The sequence below is a fragment of the Henckelia pumila genome, chromosome 3 (genome assembly GCF_033568475.1).
Source record: "Henckelia pumila isolate YLH828 chromosome 3, ASM3356847v2, whole genome shotgun sequence".
NCBI classification, from domain to species: Eukaryota; Viridiplantae; Streptophyta; class Magnoliopsida; order Lamiales; family Gesneriaceae; genus Henckelia; species Henckelia pumila.
Genome location: NC_133122.1, coordinates 194415917 through 194438830, shown reverse-complemented (window position 1 = coordinate 194438830; position 22914 = coordinate 194415917). Strand labels below are relative to the sequence as shown.

General features: G+C 34.7%; 1 protein-coding gene across 3 annotated transcripts; it reads left to right on the top strand.

Annotated features, from left to right (window-relative positions):
- The first annotated feature begins 4848 nt into the window (after positions 1-4848).
- On the top strand, positions 4849-22893 carry LOC140892163 (proteasome activator subunit 4). Of its 3 annotated transcripts, none has more exons than XM_073300929.1 (35): positions 4849-5346; positions 7336-7438; positions 7521-7633; positions 8177-8299; positions 9302-9403; positions 9493-9658; positions 10169-10285; positions 10381-10448; positions 10548-10649; positions 10725-10941; positions 11132-11365; positions 11443-11570; positions 11646-11763; positions 11855-12073; positions 12152-12307; positions 13452-13528; positions 13642-13850; positions 14216-14432; positions 14530-14609; positions 14694-14811; positions 14883-15053; positions 15306-15471; positions 15548-15591; positions 15675-15717; positions 15846-15991; positions 16216-16310; positions 16492-17396; positions 18443-18721; positions 18822-18917; positions 19716-19894; positions 20732-20813; positions 20953-21077; positions 21924-22016; positions 22437-22590; positions 22703-22893. In XM_073300929.1, the coding sequence occupies exons 1-35, from the start codon at positions 5186-5188 to the stop codon at positions 22742-22744; spliced, it is 5448 nt and encodes a 1815-aa protein (XP_073157030.1). In that variant the 5' UTR covers positions 4849-5185; the 3' UTR covers positions 22745-22893. The 3 variants fall into 3 exon arrangements, with proteins under 3 accessions (XP_073157030.1, XP_073157032.1, XP_073157033.1); XM_073300931.1 differs by having other exon boundaries at positions 5301-5346; positions 7526-7633; XM_073300932.1 differs by lacking the exons at positions 4849-5346; positions 7336-7438; positions 7521-7633; positions 8177-8299 and having other exon boundaries at positions 9493-9597.
- Positions 22894-22914: the final 21 nt, after the last annotated feature.

Here is a 22914-nt window from a genome sequence, read left to right as displayed (position 1 = left end):
TCGACAATATGTCAAGGATTTTGTTCGATAGTTCGCGAATAGTTCGCGAGCCTTGATATTTAATTAACATAATATAATTATATAATAAATAAATATACATTTCGAACATTTTCGAACATTTCGAGTTTTTTGAACCATAATATCCGATCAATATTTCACGAATAGGTTCGAATGTTTAGAGCCGAACTCGAACTTCATTTCGAGCCGAGCTCGAGCCAAAATATTTGAAATTAATGAGATTCGAATCGAGCTCGAATATACTCTTATTGAGATGAATTCGAACCTTAAAATTTTACCATTATTCGGCTCGATTAGGTTCGTTTGCACCCCTACTCTCAACCGGTCATGGTACTGTTAGCTGGTCTCTCTACCTGTCACCTGGTGCTATCACCTTTTTGAACTCTTCTCAACCGGCCAGCAGCAGTCCAAAAATAGAATATGATCGTTATGTTGACAGAAAAAGTACAGCAGCCTTTTCAACATCCATATTATTGTGTCTAACAGATACATTCCCTTTGAAGGCTATTTATATCACATTCATCATAAGGCAAAATGAGCAGAGAGGAGAGAGTGGACAACCAAAAAATTATTCAGCTAGTTAGAGCTTTTCCACATGAAAAGAGCGTCAAAACAGATTATTTAGCTAAGTCAAGAGCTTGCTCTTGGTGTGAAGAACACAACAGATTTTTTTGAGCTTTCACAGCCAAGTTCTTCATACCTCAACTCACTCACACACATTTGTTATGTGATTTGTATAGATTAGTTAAATGACAGTCTTTGCACAAAGACGTTGAAGATGTGTAAACTTTGTATCTTCAATGTTATGCGTTGGAGAGAGTTGAGAATATAGGATTTCTTACTTAGGCAGTGGGATAAGTCATAAGATTGGAGTAGGAGTATTACAAGACGTTGTAATAGCCAAAGTCTTATAGTAGATCCTTCCGAGAAGGAAGAATGGGTGACGTATGAGATTGAGCTCCGAACATCCATAAACAAATGTGTGCATCTTTACTTTATTGCATTTACTTATTGTCGTTGTTTTGGATGATTTGTTGAAGAATTTTATGTGTTCTTTAAAATACCAAAATATTGCATATAAAGTGTTTGATAAAATGCTTCAACCAAAATATTTTTACTATCTCAACTTGCAATCTTTTTAAATGATTTTCAGATCGCTTAATCAGTTTTTAGATGAATTATTTCGAGTGTTTTCCGCTTGATTTTGTAACCAAACTCGATATAATTTATCGGTGCTCAATTCATATTCGAACATTTCAAGAACGATCTATTGTAGCTCAAAATATTTTAAATTGTGTATTCACCCCTCTCCACACACAGCCGATCCCCAAAAATTTTTTTATTAGAAATTTAGTATTTTGAAAAGAGAGAAAACAATAATTTTTAATGGATCATGAGAAACTTCGATCCTACCCCATGGGGTAGGTGAAAACACATGATTGATCCAAATCATGTGGGCTCCCCCATGGGGTAGGTGGAAGTTTCGCATTGGTCCAATCATGATGTGAAGCCCACATAATTTGGAACAATCATGTGTTTTCACCTACCCTATGGGGTTTTACCCCAGGGGTAGGACCGAATTATCCTGGATGATGATATGATTTTGGAGATAATGTATTTTTTGTCCTGTAATTTATCGATTTAGTCCTCTATATTATCAAATTTTAGTTTTTATTCTTGTATTTTTTGTAGCAATTTTATTCATTTTTTCCAAAAAAAATTCATCTTTATTTAATTTTTTTAAAAAGTAATAACTTATTTAATAAATTTTTCAGTTTATCTCTATATATATTCTATATAACTAAAATATCTAAAAATAAAAAAGTTATATTTTGAATTTTTAAATACCATATTACCCCATCTTAATATGGAGATTGCTTTAAGATACAATATATTTATGATTAATTATTAACCAGATTTAAAATATAAAAAAACAAATTATAAGATAAGAAATGTAATTTTATCCGCATTCCACTTTTCATCTAAAAGGAGTAAAATTTAATGAATATAAATTATATTATACTATCAATGAATAAAATAAACATACAACCATGGAACTGTAGTAAACTGAACATCTTCAAATGAAACTAGACCGCGTGCACGTAAATTAATTTTTTTTCTAAAATATTGTTTTATATTTATATATAATAGATTTTTAGATGAAATATTATAATATCATAGCATTTTATATTTAATATCGCTCTTTTAATAACTGATTTATTATTCTTCGTTTTATTTAAAAAAATAATGATAATTCTGGGATAAATGTATTTTATAGAACAAAAAAATTGGTATGTCATATTAAAGTTGGTTACTATCCATGTCTCGATTATAAAAATAGTATTAGCGATTCGATGCACTTATATAACCATTTTTTATCACCAATATTTTCTAAATTTAAATAGAGTTATTGTTTTTATTTTAAAATTTTGTGTTATTATGTGTCATTTAAATTATTAATAAGATAAAAAATGCATAAAAGGATGATGAAACTACTGAAAATCAGTAAAGTAATAAAATAAATAAGGATGTATTGCAAATTTGAGTGATAGAAAATTCAAAATTATGTATAAAGATAAACAAACATTTTATTAGGATATGATAGATTTAGATGAGATTGAAAATTTACTAAAATGAGTTTAATAACAATTTTTTAAAACAATAAAAATATAATATTTTGTCATTTGTGAAAATGGATATTTTGGTTTATATTAGAAAACGTACCAATGACTTCCCTAACTTTAATAGTATAGTATATATATGACTGTTGGGTTTAAAAATTCAAAAGTATAGATAAATCTAAAGAAATATTTTATTAGGAAGGATATGATAGATGTAGATAATATTGAAATTTATTACAATGGGTTCAAGAACATATTTTTATTAAATAAAAATATAATATTTTGTAATTTTTAAAATCGGTATTTTGATTTATTAGAAAACATACCAACAAAACACCAAAAATTAGTTATAAAATGTTTGATTAAACTTATTTAAAATAGTTTATAAGCTTTTAATTATGAATTCCCCAACTTTAATAATGTAATATAGAAAATATAGATATACACAGTGTTGTCAAAACGGACCGAAAATGTGAGTCAACCCGCAATCCACTAAAATCCGTCAATCGGCGCGGTGGGATGGGTCGACACGTCAATTTTTAGTTATATTTGGCGGGTTGGCCCGCAATCCACCACTTGGCAGAGCAGGGCGGGGTTAGACGGATTGAAAATTTGTCAACCAATCCACCTATATAATGGAGCGAGACAGTCAACCCAACAAACTCAACTCACTTTGATAACTATGAATATACATGTAAATTATGCCAATAAAAATGACACGGTGTTAATTTCTCTTACACTTAAAATGCATAATCTATATTAGTGAAAAAAAGAGATTAATCTATACAATACTTTTTTAAAATGATTATATATGATTTTATTCTCTACACCATTTTAAATATATCATATTTCTTTTCAATTTTGTTCGTCAACAATAATATATGCCCGACCATTAATTATCGTGTGATGCTACATGTTTATACTCATAATTTTCAACCAGAGAACGAACTCAATAAATTTAGAAAATCAATACAACACAAAATGTAAAATTAAAAGTGAGATGTTAGCTTAAAATATTTTTACAATATTACTTTCCAAGATTTCAATTTTCATACTATAAAAAACTGAATAATAACTTAATTATCAACCGCATGAAGATATATCGCTCAATGTATGGTACCAAATATTCGTTTAACATTCTCCAAAAAAAAAAAACAATCATTTAACATATAATCTTTCATCTGATTCTGAATCGATGTTTTGATGTTTTCAATTGTTAAAAACACCTTTCCACAGTTGCAGGTGTAATGGGCGAATAACAACAATGCTAATTTCAAAGAAAATATACAAAATGGTATAACCGATGTTTATTCGATTGAACCATAATTTTAGCAAGCTCGTCAATTTTTTCAACTTTAGAGGACTAATTGCTACCCTACATATCAAATTGAAAGTTATCGAGTTGATACTTAAGATGCATTAACTCCATCATAGATAAATCCAAGGTAAATTATACAAATTTTCCCTCATCATAAACATACGATGAATTTTTTTATGCGTGGGTGACTACTTCATATTTCACACATAACAAAAAAACTTCATTAAAAAAGAACCTCAAATATAATCTCTCATGATTTGCAACTAATATTTGCTTGATCTTACAAGAATCATTACATTTACAATGTACTGTATATATAATACTAAAATAACATGTCATTTTTTTATTCATCAAAGATCATATTAATTAATATTAAACTAGATTAATACTTAAACGGAATATCATATATGTAAACATATATACTATTTTTTTTTTAAATTTAAGGAGGACGATCACACAAATAAATTTGTATTTAAAACAAATATTATATACACAATATTAAAGTGTATCGTTTGTCCTTGGGAGTTGGGACCATGTAGGGTTGTCATTGTACATGCACATTAATTTTTATATCAAAAAAGATTTGATACACAAAATTCATTTGTCAAAATCTCATTATAATCTAAATACAAAATATCGTAATATAACTAATACAATTATATTCTGAATACAAAATATATAATATAACAAGTTTCACGATATAATTGATATAAGATACACACAACATATTATATGTAATTTTAGCATCATGCTTGCTCATAAATTATAATTTACCTTTCTATTCTCCTTAACTCTTAAAAAAAATAATAATAATAACAAACAGATATTCGTTGTCCTAGTCGCGTATGTAAAAAATGCGCTTTTTTGAGCGCTGAGTCGTGGCGAACTCTCGAAACACGTTTTTTCCGCCACAGCCGCGGGTCCCGTCACCAACCCTCCGTCGCGCCACCACCGCCCGCGCCAATCCCCAACTAAAAGGGCCAAAGTCAACGCCGCTCCAAACCGCCATTCACCGGAATATCCGGTTGCCCGTCGTCTATTTTTCTTTATCTTTGATTTTTCCCATCATTTCTTGTGAAAAAAGAAAGTAAAATGAAGACCGACTAAGCACCCGTATATAAGCACAACTAACCCCGGGCTTAAGCTTTCTACACTGCTACTTTACATCACCACCCAGGTTTTATCCCCGATTCGGAATTTAATCGCAGCAACGATTTTACTGTGGAGGATGCATCTCTACAATGCATGGTTGCCGCCTCCGGTGGCTGAGGAATCGAAGCGGGAGAAGCTGGCTTTTGCTCGAATCGTTCAGTCTGTTAAGGAGTCGTACAATCCAGACGATCCTGAATCCGTTTACGCCACTCTTAAATGGGTCTCGGTTCTCGACCTGTAAAGTGTTATCACGCTTAATTCTCTTATTTTTCTCAGCTTAATCGCTTTTTAAGTTCATTGTGTTGCCCTTTGCCAAATCGTTGTTTCTGTGATTGCTTGAATCGGCAGTTTTGTGATGCATTGGGTTTTGGTTTTGGCAGTCGTGCTCAATTCGGTGTTCTGTCTTGAATTTCAGTAGAATTAATCATTTTTTCGTACTTTTGGCATCCATCTTCCATTGGACTAGTGTGTGGTCATCATTCCGCTCCAGTGTTTAACAAAGCTGGAGGAGTGAGAGAATGGTTCTTGACTAGAACAGGAATCTTTTCCCGGGGACAAAAGAGTTTTGGCTGAGATACTGATTATTTACTGGTATACCACAGGGAAAAACTTTAAAGGTTCAACAAAAAATTTGACGTGAAATACAAATAAAAGACCAACAAGTTCTGATCCCGTTGCTGCTGCCTGTACCACTTGTTATGCATAATTAATGACGTTCTCTTTCTTTCACAAAGTTTCTAGGGAGGTGGAGGGAAAATATTATAATTTAAGGCCACTTTTGTAATTCAAAGTGTAACTAAGGTGTTGAGGAGAGAATGACAATGTGATTGTTTGTATCTGACAAGAAGAGTAAAAACTGTAAATTGGCCAGCCTTGGGGACTAGTTCACTGCGCTCACAATTTATCAATGCCTACACAAAGAAATGAAAACGAATCTGGATGGATCAACTTTGGTTTTTCACTGGGAGGCCTTAATTCGGAGGGGGTAGCCTGGTGGCGTATGCTATGTTACGTTTTTATATTTTAAACATTGTTTCCTCCTTCACCCTCTCTCATTATGCACATGCATGGAGTTCTATTTCATTTGATTTTGAGATCGATTGTTTGCTCGCAAGTGCATGTACTCTACAGAATATTTTTGTGTTGGTGATTATGTGAATTTGGATCTTCGAAATTGGTTGAATGTTTTCACTAGTTGAGTTCAATTAAGTAGTTAACCGAGGCTTGTATTTATCAAAAGTTTCCGTCCTCTCTGTTACCCTTCTTGTTGCTGACATTGTTTTGACCTTGTGGTATGCCTTCATTAGTTCTGTTATAGCTATATACCATTCAGAATCTCAGATAGTATAGCGTTATAATTAAAATGATTAATCATCTTTCCTTCATTATTCGGATGTAAAAATGGAAAGCCTGTGACCCACGTACTTGACTACACCCCAGAATAATTCAATGTTTTATTGATACTACATCCCAATATAACAGGAGATTCCAACACATTCCTTGTTCAATTGCGTCAGATTAAACTGAGTGCTAGGACTGTAGAAACAGCAGATGCCCTGTTTATCTACAGGGGATGCTCTCGACTCATTATTATGATCCTAAAGTTTACTCTTGTTTTTTTTTTAAAATTATTCCAGCTTGGTCATGCACTTTACATTTTTATTTTTCATTCTTACAGCTGTGGTAATTGTGTACCTTTTAAAATAGGGGTCACATTAGTCAGTTGACACATCTTGTAGATCAATTCATATGATTCTAGAACATTTTTCTTTTTTCTGAACAGATCTCGAGGTTTTGCTTAATTGATTTTGATACTCCTATTTTTGCATAAATCATGTAATAACTAAATGGATCTGGAAGGTTTTGTCTATTTGCCTTGCTTATTCCTAGCTTTTATGCACTATATGTTAATTCATTTATTTTTAGTTTTTATTGAGATCTCAAGGTTTTGTTTACCAGATTTAGACGTTATCTTGTTGTGCTCTATAATTACTAATCAGTTCCATGGTTATTTTATATCTCTATGAGGTTTTCTGATTTGTGTTATATGCTTTTATTTTGCCCTGCAATTTGTGATTAACGTTGTAAATTGACTTCGCGTGCTCTACTAATCTCTGTCAAAATTTATTTAGACTATCAAGTTCATATTAAGTGAATTCTTTTTAATGAGCAGTGACAAGTATGACTGTTTGATTAATAAAGTTTTACTCTTCATCCATTGAACAGTTTTATAAAGGCCAAGAGTGAGCTATCCGTTGAAGATGTCTCCGCCATTGTAGAAATTGGAATGAAACTGTTTCAAATATCAGAGAACAAGCTTCATGCTCAGGTGAGGATTTCTGTTATGCGAGTTCCTGCTGGAGGTCTTTTTAATATGTGCTCTGATTTTTTGGACGTGATTTCTTTATTAGGTTAGATGGGGAAGCTTTCTAGTAAGATTGTTGAACAAATACAGGAAAAAACTGTCCTTGAAAGTTCAGTGGAGGCCCCTATATGAAGTTTTGGTTCACACACATTTTACAAGGTGAGATCATATTTGTGACTCTCGTGATTTTATTCTACAACACTCTCTGAGCTATTTAGTGTTAGTGATTCTATGAAGACGTGATTTCACTGGGTTGAATAAACATATTTGTTACGTTAGAACTTGGCATTAAATTTAGCAGTTCTTTAGATACATATGAGTTCTATTCATTCACTCAAGTACAGCAGTTTCTTTCCTTGGTTGTCTTGTTATGTGGACTAATCATGGTATGGTTTTTGGGCGCAACTATGTTATCAACCTGGGGTTTCATTTAATTTTGGTTTGGTAAAGGTAACACTGCACTTGTCATCCTTCATCTGGGAGTCTAATGTTGAGTCTGTTGACAGAGGTACTTGAGCTTCATCAGGATTTTCAAGTAAATAAATTTATCGTGGTTAAAAATTCGATAGTTCTCTGTAATTGCCTTTTATAAATTACGATCGAAGGGTTTTCATAATCATGTGCTTTATGGCATTTCCTGGTGTCTTCTACTTTAGTTTGCAAATAGTATGCCTACTAATTAAGTTTCAATTTCTGATTCAGGAATACTGGCCCAGAAGGATGGAGATTAAGACAACGACATTTCGAGACAGTAACTTCTCTTGTTCGATCTTGTCGGAGATTTTTCCCTACAGGTTCTGCATTAGAGATATGGTCTGAATTCAGGTATTTCTGTTGTTTACTTTCTTTGAAATTTAGTTTTTAATGTTTGCAACTAAATCACGAGTCTGGCCTTATCAATATAAGGGGGGTAAATGAGTTGAAGTAATCTGCATCATTAAAAAATATATGTTTCTTGTGTAGTTGAAATTGTGCTACTCAATTGACCAGATCATGTGATGTGTGCAACATAGATTCTAGTGCTCGTCATGGAGACAATTCAAGTGACTCAACTTCCGACTACTTGGAAAAAAAACAAGATGAGCTGTGTCACTTCATGTCACTATTAGATGAAAAGCAGATTTTAGGTTACAGGGCTGAGTGAATTTTTGCTTGGATGCAGTGTTGCACTCAAATAGGTTTTTTTGGTGTCTGACTTATACTCAGGAAATATTTTCCAGGAAAGGATTCAATTACCTATGGGTACTTCCTGCTGCATTATATTATTATATCCTCACTAAAAATTATATCCTCACTAAGAATGGGAATCTAGCATCGGAGCAAGTTAGCTTATAAATGTTTCATACCCAGTGGAGATTACTTCTCAGATTTATTAGCTGCTTTTATTTTTGATTTGTTTTCTTTGTTCTTTGAATGGTTGACTGCTGGAGAAATAGTTCGTTAATCTTTGGATTTCTAGCTTAATCATTACTGTAGATTCATTTTGATTTTAGTTACCTATTTATTATGTTATTTCGCATAAGAGCATGCAAAATTTTAATTTTTGGTTGTGACATAATTTCTTCAAGAAACCTAATCTTCAAATTTATAGCCATTTGTTCTTGTCTAATCTGTTGATTTGACTGTTCAATTATTTTTTCTCTATGTCAGTACTTATTTTCTCTTCTGATCTCCTGAGCAATTATTATTCATTATTTTATATTATTTCTGGGAGAAAGAGCAACTTTGGCCTATCAATTACATTCTTCTGATGTGTGCAACGATTATTTTTTTTAAATCTTAAATGTTGGTTTAACACATTCTTTATTGAATGAAATACATTTTCAGATCTCTAATGGAAAATCCATGGCATAATGCTTCTTTTGAAGGTGCTGGATTCTTTCGGCTTTTCCTCCCTACGAACTTTGAAAATCAGGATTTCTTTCAGCGGTAAACACCTGCATTGTTTTTGTAAATTATTTTGTGACGACATAGGAGAAACTTCATCGTCGTCTTGATTTTTTACCCTTTCATTACAGGGAATGGGTGGGAATATGCATAGATCATTGGGCTTCAGTACCAAACTGCCAATTCTGGAATAGCCAATGGGCCTCTGTTACATCTCGTGTCATAAAGTGCTACAGGTTCATTAACTGGGAGGATTTCACGCCAGTTTTATTCAATATATATTTGAACATGTTTGAGGTAGAATCTGTTCAGTTAACAGTTTTAGCTGTCGTATTTCCATTTTCTATCTGTTAATGTACATGTTACTGGGGGATTTTCTACTTGAATAATGATTAACATAAGATTCATCAAAGAGTCCCCTGAGAATTAGGCACTGCCATAGAAGTCAGCCGAGCCCCAGTTAATATGTCCTCGGTATGGTTTAGCAGGAAGTTTGGTATGAGCTCTAGAGTTCAGATTTTGTTTATACTTTTTAATATTCATATAATGCTATGGTCGTTAATTGAGATTCAACTCATACTCTGCTTTCTATGTCTCCTTTTCCTGAGATCTGTTTCGAGTTTGAGGAATATAAAGTATTTCATTTGGCAGATTGTATTTTTCGTATATAAACCATTCATTGTTTATTTGATATAAAAGTATCACACATTTATGGTCGAGTATATTGTTGCAATCAATGCAAGATCATGAAACAGTTGTGCGAGGAATTTATGTTCTGAAATGAGTGCATGCATGATATATGTGTAGGTGCCTGTGGCAAACGGGAGTGGTTCATGTCCTTTTTCTGTAGATGCTCCCAGGAACACGAGATTTTTATTTGCAAATCGAACCGGCACACCATCAAAGGCAGTTGCTAAATCAATTGTAAGGCTTTTGTTTACTACCTAGTAAGCAATCTAGCAGTGGTCCATTAGACTTGAAGTAATTGTTTTCATTACTTTATCCGGTTGCTAATGTAGGTGTATCTGTTGAAACCTGGTGGCTTGGCACAAAAGCACTTGGACAATTTGGTCAACCTTTTAGAGCAGTTTGTTTTCTAGAATTCCATTTGCAGTCCTTTTTTCTTTTTATACAAAGTCCTGGTTGTTCACGTCACAATTTATATCTTTTGTTTTTCAACTTTTAGATATTACCATCCTTCAAATGGTGGTCGCTGGACTTATTCATTAGAACGGTTTTTGTTTCACTTGGTGAATTTGTTCCAGAAGCGGTTGCATCAGGAGCAATTGTAAGTTTTCTTCAACACAATTGTACTATTATGCAATATGCTCATATGCTTTTTTGACAACGGTCGTTGTTTCAGGAGAAAAGATGCCGGTGAGCAATCTGAACTATTCATTACACAGGTTGATAAGGTTTCTTTTGTAAACGCCATGCTGAAGTTGATTGATCGGGGTCAGTATAGCAAAAACGAGCAGCTTTCTGAAACAGTTTCCGCAGCAACTTCTATTTTGTCATACATAGAGCCATCATTGGTTCTGCCGTTTTTGGTGTCTAGGTTTCACATGGCTTTGGAGACTGTAAGTTGCATATATGAGTTTACACTTAACAGTTCACATTTTGGCGAGATAACTGCCGTTTGCTCTTATCTTTTCACTTCTAAATTTTTGTCAAATCAATTTATGTCGGTGACAGCAGCTTAAAGTTAAAAACCTATTTTTTTTGTTGTGCTGACAACTTTATTCATTGTCAATTTGATGGTATTATCAGATGACAGCCACCCATCAGTTGAAGAGTGCTGTGACATCTATAGCTTTTGCCGGGCGAGCACTGTTTTTAAATTCTTTATCACCCTTGGATGTGAATTCAACTAGTGTTAGTGGACCTGATTTATATGCTGATCTGCTGATGGTTGCTTTGTCCAACACATTACTTGGTATGGATGCCAATGATCCTCCTAAAACCTTGGCAACCATGCAGCTGATCGGTTCCTTATTTTCCAGTGTGAGGGCTCTTTTCACTACACATATCCTTAAGGCATCAGCTTTTTGGACTTAGCTCAATCATCTTTTTGTTTGCAGATGTCTACCTTGGAAGATAATATGAATGGAGCTTCACCGATTCCTTCAATTCGCTTCTCGGAGTGGCTTGATGAGTTCTTATGTCGACTATTTTCCTTACTTCAACACTTGGAACCTAGTGGTGTCCTGTAAGCAATAATATGATATCTCGCTTTTTTATCTTGTTGCTTATGCATCGGTCTAATTAGCCATACTCGCGGCAGGAATGAAGGCATTTATTCACCAGCAAGTTCAGGGACTTTCCTGGTTGAGGATGGTCCCTACTACTTCTGCATGCTTGAAATTATGCTTGGGAGGCTCTCAGATTCCCTCTACAAGCAGGTGATTAGGATATCAACAGGGAAATGACTTTGTTTGCATTTCAAATTCTATTTGAAAATATTGTTATTGAACTGTACATAATATCCAACAGGCACTTAAAAAAATTGCCAAGTTTGTTGCTACAAATATTCTTCCTGGAGCAATTGCAGAGGTTGGACTGCTTTGTTGTGCTTGTGTTCATGCAAATCCACAAGAAGCTGTTGTTCAGCTCATTAAACCAATTTTAGAGTCAGTTATGTCCTCATTGAAGGCAACGCCAGCCACTGGTTTTGGAAGTGGCACAACTTCAACTGCCTTGCCCTCTAGCAAGGTTTTTCTTCTCTAAATGACTCTGATAAGTTCAAGTCCCAGCAGGATAGTTTATCAGCTTATGATTCTGTTTCTTTAGGTAAAAGGCACTCTATCACCAGCTCTTGAGACAGCAATTGTTTATCAGTTGAAGGTTCTTTCAGTTGCAATATGTTATGGCGGTCCGGCACTGCTACATTATGGGGAACAATTCAAAGAAGTTATTGTTTCTGCATTTGATTCAACTTCTTGGAAGGTTTTCCTCTATCTTATTGACCTGAATCATAGTTCTGCAGATCACGTATTGTCTAAGTAGTTTGTTTAACACTTGAAAGGTAGTTGAGAGACAATATCTAGCATGAATTTTAGAGGCTACTAAGCTAGTGAGATTCATTAATTGCATATTTCTCTGGTATAAGGAATCTCTAATGCTATGCCCCCAAGTTCTACATGTTTAATCTCTCTGCTGATTATTGGATATAGGTGTATTCAAGTAGGGAACAGATAAGTAAAAAAAAATCGAGATCGAGAACACAAAAGGTGGGAGTTTATCATGAGTTGCTGTTTTGATTTTGAAAAGAGTTTCAACTATTCCTGAAGGTGTGGTAGGAAAGATATGAAATTATGTTCCTCTTGATCCAAGGCACAAATATTAGATGACCTGAGTATTCTTGTTGGCGTTTTGGTTTTACACAGTTATGTGTTTGAAGATGCTAGACTTATTTTCCCCCATCATGATCACAAGCTGATTTGAATAGCATTTTTTTATTGTAGTTTTTTTTTGTGGTCAAATCATGGTTAGTGTAAACAAGAAAGAACTTTATTGTCGTAAATTTCATTATTGGGTATTCCCCTTTAAATTGTGTGCAGAGTACAAATCATAATCCCAAGATTATGGGTAATAGAATCAATCTAAATAATTTACAATCCCACCAAAGATAAAATATCTTGTCAACCATATTTAAACAAGACTGATTTAATCTATTCTAGCTACATGTCACAACAGTTAGTTTCTTGCTAATTGTACAATATGGAGTAACTCAGCCGGAATCTACTGAGTGGAGAAAGTGTTTCATCTAATTATTTGACAGCACACATTGAATCCTACTCTTATTTTGGTTTATTGCGACTTCATGCATTTGATACCCATGCTAATCATATTTGTATGCCTTAATGGAGTCATGGAAATGTTATTATTATTTTTTTGCACTTCCATGGTGAGTGTATGATCTGGAACTTAACACAAGCAGAATTCCTTCATGTACTTGGGAGGTAATTGGATTATTATGCCTTGGTGGAGTTGTGGTCATGTTATCTATCCTTCTGGGAAATTAATTGTTGACAATACCTGTTATTGGAGTTCCAAATTTAATATCCATAATGTTTTGAATAAATTGCAGGTCAATGGGGCTGGTGATCACGTCCTCCGTTCTCTTCTTGGGAGCCTTGTTCACTATTATCCCATGGATCAGTACAAGTATGTCAACTCTTGTCACAATTGGTTCAGATACTTTATTACGCATGTGGGCAAGCCATATGTCAGTCCACGAACTCATTTCTGACACGTGGTGTAATATCATGTCCTTTTAGGTGTGTTTCGTCTTGCTCTTTTGCTACTTCATTGGAAGAATGGATTGATACAAAAGATTTTTCCCTTGATAAGCCACTGAAGTCACCAAAGTGGCATGTACCTACTGAGGAAGAAATTCAATTTGCAAATGAGCTACTGAAAATGCACTTTGAAAATGCCATGGATGACCTGTTAACAATATGTCAGTCTAAAATCCACTCCGATGCAGGTAGTACCTGGTTGCTCATCTTAAATAAGTTTACCTGAGCATGTTGCTTCCTTAAATGTCCTATTTACCAGACTGTCAAGTACGCTATTGTGGAGCTTTACTCCCTGAAGTTATATATAAAATAATTTGGTGAGATACACATGCATGCATAATTGTGTTTATGTGTCTGTGATTCAAGGTTCTAGTGAGGGTTGTAAGTTGTCATTGTGGAATGTATTACATAAATGATTTCATGGCAACCTTGATATCTAGTTTGCATTTATTTAATGTTTTCTTTCTTTTTTCTTTTCCTAGAGTCATCAGTAAAAAATTCTATAGTTTCTTTGTCGACTTATTGACTGTTTGATATATACTTTAACTACCAGGAGAAGAGAAAGATCACTTGAAAGTGACTCTTCTGCGTGTTGACTCTTCACTGCAAGGTGTTTTATCATGTTTGCCTGATTTTACACCGTCATATCGGAATGGAATGGGCAACGATGCAGGCTCTGTTCATTTTTTGATTGCTGGAGCAACAGGTTCATGTATTGGCAGTTCAGAATTACGACAAAAAGCTGCTGACGTCATCCACAAAACTTGCGAGTAGGTTTAGTTTCTTTCCTTCTCTGCTAGTGTTGTCTCCTTTCAATCATATTAGATGCTAGCTTATCTGAAACTCATAATTGTTGCAAACTTGCAGATATTTGTTGAAGGAGAAGTCTGATGATAGCATTTTATTACTTCTCGTTATTCGTATAATTGACACATTAGGAAATTATGGTGGGGAAACCTCTTAGACATTTTCGTACTTGTTTCTTGTTGGTGTTTGATATCATATGAATTATTTGTTTGTAAATCCTCCAGGAAGTGGTGAATACGAGGAGTGGTCGAACCACAAGCAAACCTGGAAACTAGAGTCAACTGCCATTGTAGAACCTCCAATCAATTTTATTGTGTCATCTCACTCTAAAGGAAAAAGAAGGTAATGAATCCGCTTTATATCCTGTTGATATGTCAAAGCATGTGTATTTTGATGCTGAGTTTGTTATATAGGCCTCGGTGGGCACTTACAGACAAAGCTTATATGCATAACACGTGGAGATCATCGCAGTCATCATATCATTTATACCGTACTTCTGGGAACATTTTTCCATCAGACCATTTGACTCTGCTAATGGGCGATTTACTTAAGCTTGCTTTGCACAATTACGAAACAGTTAGAGGGTAAGTATATTACTTTTTCTTTCTCCCCCTTTTGTTTCTCTGCTTGAATGATATGGGCATTGAGACATTAAGTGGGTTCCTCTAATCTCATTATGTACTATTATATGTGGAATTCTAAGTTCAGCATTTTTAAGTGGTAATCAAACCTTCTCCTCTCTCATCATGTCAATGTAATGTAATTCCAACCAAAACTTCTTCACTTCCTTTTTCATTGATTTTTGTTTATTTCTAAATTGTTTGTAATGTCCTCAGAATGGCAACAAAGTGTGTCCTCAAAATGATGAAAAGGTGGCCATCAACAATTTCAAATTGTGTGCTCACTCTTTCTGAAAACTTGAAAAATCCTAGCTCGCCTGAAAATGCAGTCTTAGGTTCTTGTGCAATACTTTCATCCCAAACGGTTCTCAAGCGTTTAACGGTACCACTTTTTTGAAGCAGTTTGAGTCAAACACTGTAAAGTAACTACCCTGATTATTCTTCTCCCTTAAATCCAGGACATAAAGGCTCTTTCTTCATTTCTTCGCGGAATTTTGTTCAGGTATGATGCTTATGTAGTTTTCGCCACAAATATCGGTTTTCAGTAAATTATGAATGTTTGATTTGACATCTTGTTGCTTGAAGTTCCCACCATGAATCACTGAAGGCTCAGAAAGCAATCACCGAGGTGAGATTGTTTGATTCATTCCAACTTTTTCCTGAGTTTATGCCAGTTTAAAATTTCAAGTTTACTCCTCAAGGAGTTCTTTGAGAACATATTGTATATGTGAATAACATTAGATGTGATTATAACAGCTTTTTGTCAAGTATAATATTTATTTTCCTGGAGTATCAAGAAGCAATTCCCGGGCAACTGGCGGTCATGCAGATGGGACTGATTTTACAGATCTGATTACTGAGATTGGTTCTATGAGTTTTGAAAGCTCCAACTTGCATTGGCGGTACATTTTGTTCTTGTTAATGTTTATTGGAATTACTGTTACTATTTTTCCTTGAATGCGTTTTATTGCTACTGTCGCTGCAATATCAACAGCCTTAGGTTATACTTTATAGAATGTACAGTGTCAGACATTATGCATATCCGCTACTGTGACTTGTGGCTGTGGTTACTTTTTTTGGTGCGCATATCCACAAATTGTATTAACTTTATTTTATGTAATTTCAGGTATAATTTAATGGCGAACAGAGTTCTGTTGTTGCTGGCCATGGGATCTAGAAATGATCCAAATTCATCTATAGAAGTTTTGAGTGAAATTGCTGGTCTGTAATTAGTATCTTGTGATGCTTACTATATCTGGTTGTGCTAAGCTGAAAATTTGTTTCTTATTATTTAACTGCTTTATTATCCATTACGTTTTCTATCTGCTGTTAAATTAGTAAAATTATAGCATGATTCACAATTTTCTCTGATTCTATAATTTTCAAATCCAACCCATTTCAGGTCACTTTCTGAAGAATTTGAAAAGTCATCTACCACAAACCCGGATACTGGCAATTTCTGCTCTAAACACTCTTTTGAAAGAGTCACCATACAAACTTCCTGAACTTGAACAGAATTTAAATGGTACCGATGAATTGCAGAGAGATGTGAAGTCATCCCTTGAAGGAGCTTTGACGGATATTTTTCAGGAAGAAGGGTTTTTTATCGAGACTTTGAATAGCCTTTCTCATGTTCATATTTTCACAGACGCAGATGGTGCCAGTTCTAGAGGGAATTATGGAAACACTTCCTTGCAAAGTTTTGCTGACAAGTCAATAACTCGTTTCTATTTTGATTTTTCTGCTGCCTGGCCTCGTACCCCTAGTTGGATTTCTTTATTCGGAAGTGATACTTTTTACTCGAGCTTTGCACGGATTTTTAAACGGCTTATTCAAGAATGTGGCATACCTGTTTTACTTGCACTAAAAAGTTCGTTAGTGGATTTTGCGGATGCTAAGGAGAGGTCAAAACAATGTGTTGCTGCTGAGGCTTTTGCTGGAGTTTTACATGCTGATGTTTCTGGCATCTCAGAAGCATGGGATAGCTGGATGGAGGTGAAATTGCAGAACATTATCCATGCACCCTCTGTGGAATCTATTCCAGAATGGGCGGCTAGTATTCGCTATGCAGTCACTGGGAAGGGAAAATCTGGAACCAGGGTTCCTCATTTGAGGCATCGAGTAATTGGCTGTCTGATGAAACCTTTACCTCAGACAGTTGCTACTTCTGTAGTCTCCAAACGCTTTGCATTTCTTTCAGCAGCTTTCATTGAAGTATCTCCACCTCGAATGCCTGAACTTGAAGTTCAGATGCATTATGAACTTGTAAATGAATTGCTGAGTAATATGAGTCACTCGTCTGCGCAAGTAAGCAAAATTATTTTTTACACGTGCTTGAGAGTTCTAGTTGTCAAACTAAGTGCTTTATTTTCATCCTGGCCTATGGTTATTGATTTTTTTGAGACTAGTATCCTGAAAATGGATTATTATTTTAAGTAATTTCCAAGAGCAATTATCTTCTCCTTCGAGATGACCTAGATATGGGTGAGAGTTAAATTAGGGTTTGGTAGTATAACTTTATCTTTCCGTCTAAGCTTGCAAATTGATGGCCAAAGATTGTTGTGATTTATCTGTGCTTTAAATCTGGGCTTGTGGGGAAAAAGTATCTACTTTGGGATGGTAGCTGTTATATCCAGCAACCTAGAAAGGAATTTTAGGCAAACCCTGGGCTGAAGCAATTTTTTACATTTCTCTTGTCTTTGTCGAACTTTCTGTTCATGCATTCGGCCATCCATTCGATGATATTATTTTAGCAATTTTATTAATACTTTTAGCGAATTATCTTGATTGTATATTAACAATTGGGAATTGAGAATCCACATTAGTCTCACTTTTCAATTTTAACCTGTTTACTATTTGTTCCCATATTTTTACATTTTCTTTTCTCTAATTGTTTTCCTTACATAATTCAAGTTTTTATTTTCCTTCTATTTTTCAGTTATTGATGGTCTTCATGTTTCTTGCCATCCATTTTCTCTTGCTCGTGGACCGCAATATCATAAAATTCTGCATCAATTCTTGGCTTTGTCTTATAAATCTATGTATGTAATGTTTTTAATGGGATGTTTCGCCATGTTGTCTTTGGCAAGCAACTGGATCATCAATGATCTGAAATATGTTATTGATAGTTTTGAAATGATGCAGTTGTTTGCAATACTTGCAATTTCAGCACTGGTAGACTATAACTTTGTCCTAGTGGAACTATCTGTTGTTCTGTTTAAATCTACACTTTGAGTGTTCTTAGCAGAAACCATTTTCTCATTCCCATTGTGGAAAATTTAACCTCATAACACTCTTTTACTCACAAAATTTACTGCTATCTTCTGTCAAGTTTATTAGTCTCGTCTGTGCAGGTCAGAGAATCTGTTGGTGTTACCCTTGCTATCTTATGCTCAAACCTTCGGCTTCACGCTACTTTTGGCAATGATCATTTGCATAATGTGGGTGCCACATGTGCGGATATCGGGGTTGCAGAATCTTGGGATCAATTTTTAGTAAAGCATGCTTCTGAACTGGTTGCTAGTATACAAAACCTTAATGCATTGGAAACTTTGGTGATTCCAACCAAAAAAATATCTGAGAATGGGATCTTAGATGACCATTCTAAAGATGATATAAAATGGATGGAAACGGTACTTGTGCTATTAATTTTTCATATTTAGTTGATTGATTGGTTGGTAATTGGTTGTCACTTTAGTAAACCAACTAAAACGATTTTTTTGCTACGTGTAGTTGTTTCATTTTATGATCTCATCTTTGAAGTCCGGGAGGTCCTCGGTTTTGCTGGATGTTATTGTGCAACTTCTGTTCCCTGTTGTATCTTTACAGGTAAATTTAGTCAAGCACCTTTTGAGCTTCTGCAGTAATCTTTTTCCCATTTTTATTTCCTAAAATAAAATGCATATGATGCAGCAGAAGTTTAATAATTTTCTATTTATATTATTATTTTTGTATTTTGTTGTTTTCTAGAATTATGTTTAAAATTATGTAATAGCATTTAAAATAGAATAATGTTAGAACTACTTGATCAGCACCTGAAAGTCTGAATTAATGTTTGTTGCTTGTGAATAAATATTTTTCTCTTCACAGAAGAGTAGATGAAGTACAAACAATTCAAAATAAGTTCGCTTTAATATTTTGAAAATTGGACCAATTTATTCACGCATTGTTTACATGTTGCGTGGTTCAACTAACAGGTGTTTAGATATGACAATCTCTCAGTTGTCCATCTATTATTCGAAATGTTTACACACTGTTATCTCTAATTTCTATAATTAGTTTATTAATTGTAGTTTTGAGCTATCAATCAAGTAAGCAAATTGCGTGGTTCAACTAACAGGTGTTTAGATATGACAATCTCTCAGTTGTCCATCTATTATTCGAAATGTTTACACACTGTTATCTCTAATTTCTATAATTAGTTTATTAATTGTAGTTTTGAGCTATCAATCAAGTAAGCAAATACTGCAATGTAATTTAATGAACTTGGTTAGAACTCGTAATGGAAACATCACAAAAAGAAAAGGCTATGTTGGCCTGAAATTTTTTCTTTATATCTCTGTTTACAGTGCTGTGATTTTGTTGTGTCCTAAGTCTACAATTAAGCTTGATTATTGTTCCTGATAGGAAACATCAAATAAAGATCTATCGACTTTGGCGAAGGCAGCATTTGAACTATTAAAATGGAGGGTGTTTGGGGAACCCCATTTAAGCAAAGTTGTGCCCATTATTCTTTCTTTAGCCAGAGACCCCAATTGGAGAACTCGATCTGCAACTTTGACATTTCTGCGAAGTTTCATGTACAGGTATCCTGCCTGATTTGGATTGGTATATATTATGTAAGGCACATTCAAGATTCTGGAGAATGTTCTCATGTTTTTCTTAATGCACAACTATATGTTAAATTCCTTGCACGTTTGATTGATTTTCCAACGTCACTGGCTATTGGATGTGCTTTTTCTTTTTTGAAGAAATTAGATGTGCATTTTTTGAGTATCTAATGAGAGGACCTGATTTTCTTGCATGTCCAACGATCTAAATTATTTCTATTCATGAATGATACGTGAACAGTCAGTTTCAAAGCAGCCCTACCTCTGTTTCTCCATGGGAAACTAATATAGCTGTTAGTTTTTGTTGGGTGTTAGTTATCCCACATCGGTTGGTACAATTCCTGAGAGTTACATATATAGACAAAGACAATCCTTCCCCCTTGAGCTAGCTTTTGGGGTGGAGATAGGTCCAAGTCCAAATATTTAACATTGTATCAGAGCTCAGATCCACCGTTATGTGTTGGAATGCCCATAGTTAGGTCACCCGTTAATATCTTCACGATCCAGATGTTCATTCCTGGGCATGAAATGGGTGTGTCGGTGTGTTAGTTGTCCCACATCGGTTGGGTAAAATTCCTGGGAGCTCCAGATGTCCATTCCTCAACGTGAGAGGGGTGTATTGGTGTTTTAGTTGTCCCACATCGGTTGGGTAAAATCCCCGGGAGTTACGTATATATACAAAGACAATCCTCTCCCCTTGAGCTAGTTTTTGGGGTGGGGGTTAGGTTCAAGTTCAAATCTTTAACAGTTTTAGTATGCTATTTCTTTGTGATTTTCTACCGCGTTTAATATTACGTTGCCATCCTGCTACAGGCACAATTTTGTTCTCTCCAACACGGACAAACAACAGATATGGCAGACCATAGAGAAGCTACTGACAGACAATCAAGTTGAGGCAAGTTTCTCTTCTGATACATAAGCATTTTACAAATTCAGCTAGTGGTATCAGTTTACAAATCATATGGCAAAACAACGATCAGTCAGTCGCCTTTCACAATATGATCTGGCATGTATGATCATCACAACTTTTTCAGGTTCGGGAGCACGCTGCGGCAGTTTTAGCAGGGTTAATGAAGGGTGGGGATGAATATCTAGTTGATGATTTTCGCCGTAGGGCTTATAGGCAAGCCAATCTTTTACTTGACAAGAGGAAGCAGAGGTTGTTTTCTTGCTTGGACTTTACATACATTATGCTCTTTTTTGACCTCCTTCCCACCCCTGGCATTGCCTACCATTACTTCCGAAGATGATTTTAACTCCATTCCAAAATTTGTCAGTCTTTGATCTCTTTGAAATTTTTACGTGCTTGTCCTTCTAGTAAAATGAGTATGCAGTATTGTAGCTTTTTTATATTTATTGTTCTCTAAGCTATGTTTAATTTGTAGAGCATTGCTACGTGGTTCTTTATGGATAAGATTTTATTTAACATTGATCTCTAGAAGCTAAAGAAATTTGAACAATTTGCTAGATCTAAACCTATTTGTATGCTGCCTTTGCAAGTCATTAATGTGTATTGTTGTTGGAGCCCTGCTGAGTATGTGGTCCTTTTTTCAGAAATGTTCAAACACATTAAAATTTTAGCTCGCAATTTTACCTGATTATTTAACACAGTAAAAAAATCACATGCCAATTCAAATCCATTAGGAATTCAGGAACGAATCTTCCTTTGCTCAATTGTTTTAGTTGTGCTCAAATTGAAGAGTGGTTATCAAATTTATCCTTCAGGGCATTTCCATGTCCATAATATCGTGATTATTATTGAACAATAGTAATGGTGATGCAAGCTTATTATTACTCTAATGTGGAATAATTTATTTCATCGTTTCCTGTGTAGTTCTGTTTGTTGAATCTCTTACACATATATAGCTAGTATGCACATTGTCTGTGAGAAAATGAAGCAGCTTAAATATTTTGTGGGTTTTGGATCCTGAAATATTACAGTTCTATATGCACTCCATGAATCAATGTCTCTGTCCTAATCTTTGATCACCCTTTTGCTCTACAGAAGCAAGGTTTCTGCAGTGCCCATTGCATCTATACATGGTTCCATTCTTGCTTTGGCAGCTTGCGTGTTATCGGTTCCTTATGATATGCCCAGGTATATTCTGTTCTGGACATATTTATCTCGCTCTAAGATAGTCAGGGAAGAGCATAGAAAATTAATAATGGCCACCATTCTCTTGCACACCACAATTTGCTTTATTCATGTTTGAAAAATCTAAGATCACTAAATTGTAATCTTAGCTTGTATTTCACATCTTTGTTCGTGGTTTTAATTTTGAATGTTGGAGTAATAATGTTTTAGAACTTTGTTCAGTTCTTAACATGAAAGTTGAAAGATGTTTAGATTGTTTTTTTTAAAATATTTTAGCCTAATCTATGTTCTAGCCACTGTATTTACAAGTTGAAAGTACGATGGCTGACTGGCTGTGGACATGACCTTAAGTTGTGCTTTGATTTTTTTGCTTAAGTGATATTCTCTATCTGCAATAGTTAATGTTCTAAAATTCTGTCCCAGTTGGTTACCTGACCATGTCACGTTACTGGCTCATTTTGTGTCGGAGCCATCACCCCTGAAGTCTACTGTCACAAAAGCAATTGCAGAATTCCGCCGCACCCATGCTGACACGTGGAATATTCAAAAAGATTCGTTCACTGAAGAGCAACTCGAGGTATAGCCATACAAGTGATTTTCTTTGCTGCTATGCAGTTGTCTGGTATGAGTAGGACTGTGGGAGTCAAACATGACCTCTTAATTAATGAGTTTATCGTCCACACTTGCAGGTTCTGGCTGATACGTCGTCTTCATCGTCATACTTTGCTTGATGTACATTGTATTTTAAAACACCCCTCCCCTCACCCGAGGCCAATAGACAAACAAGGAATAGAACAGATATACGTTATTTGATATATTTGTAATGATGTAATCAGATTATTATTTGAAAGGTTTTATTTACATTTTTTTCTTATCTATAAGTTTGCTATAATTTTATCTG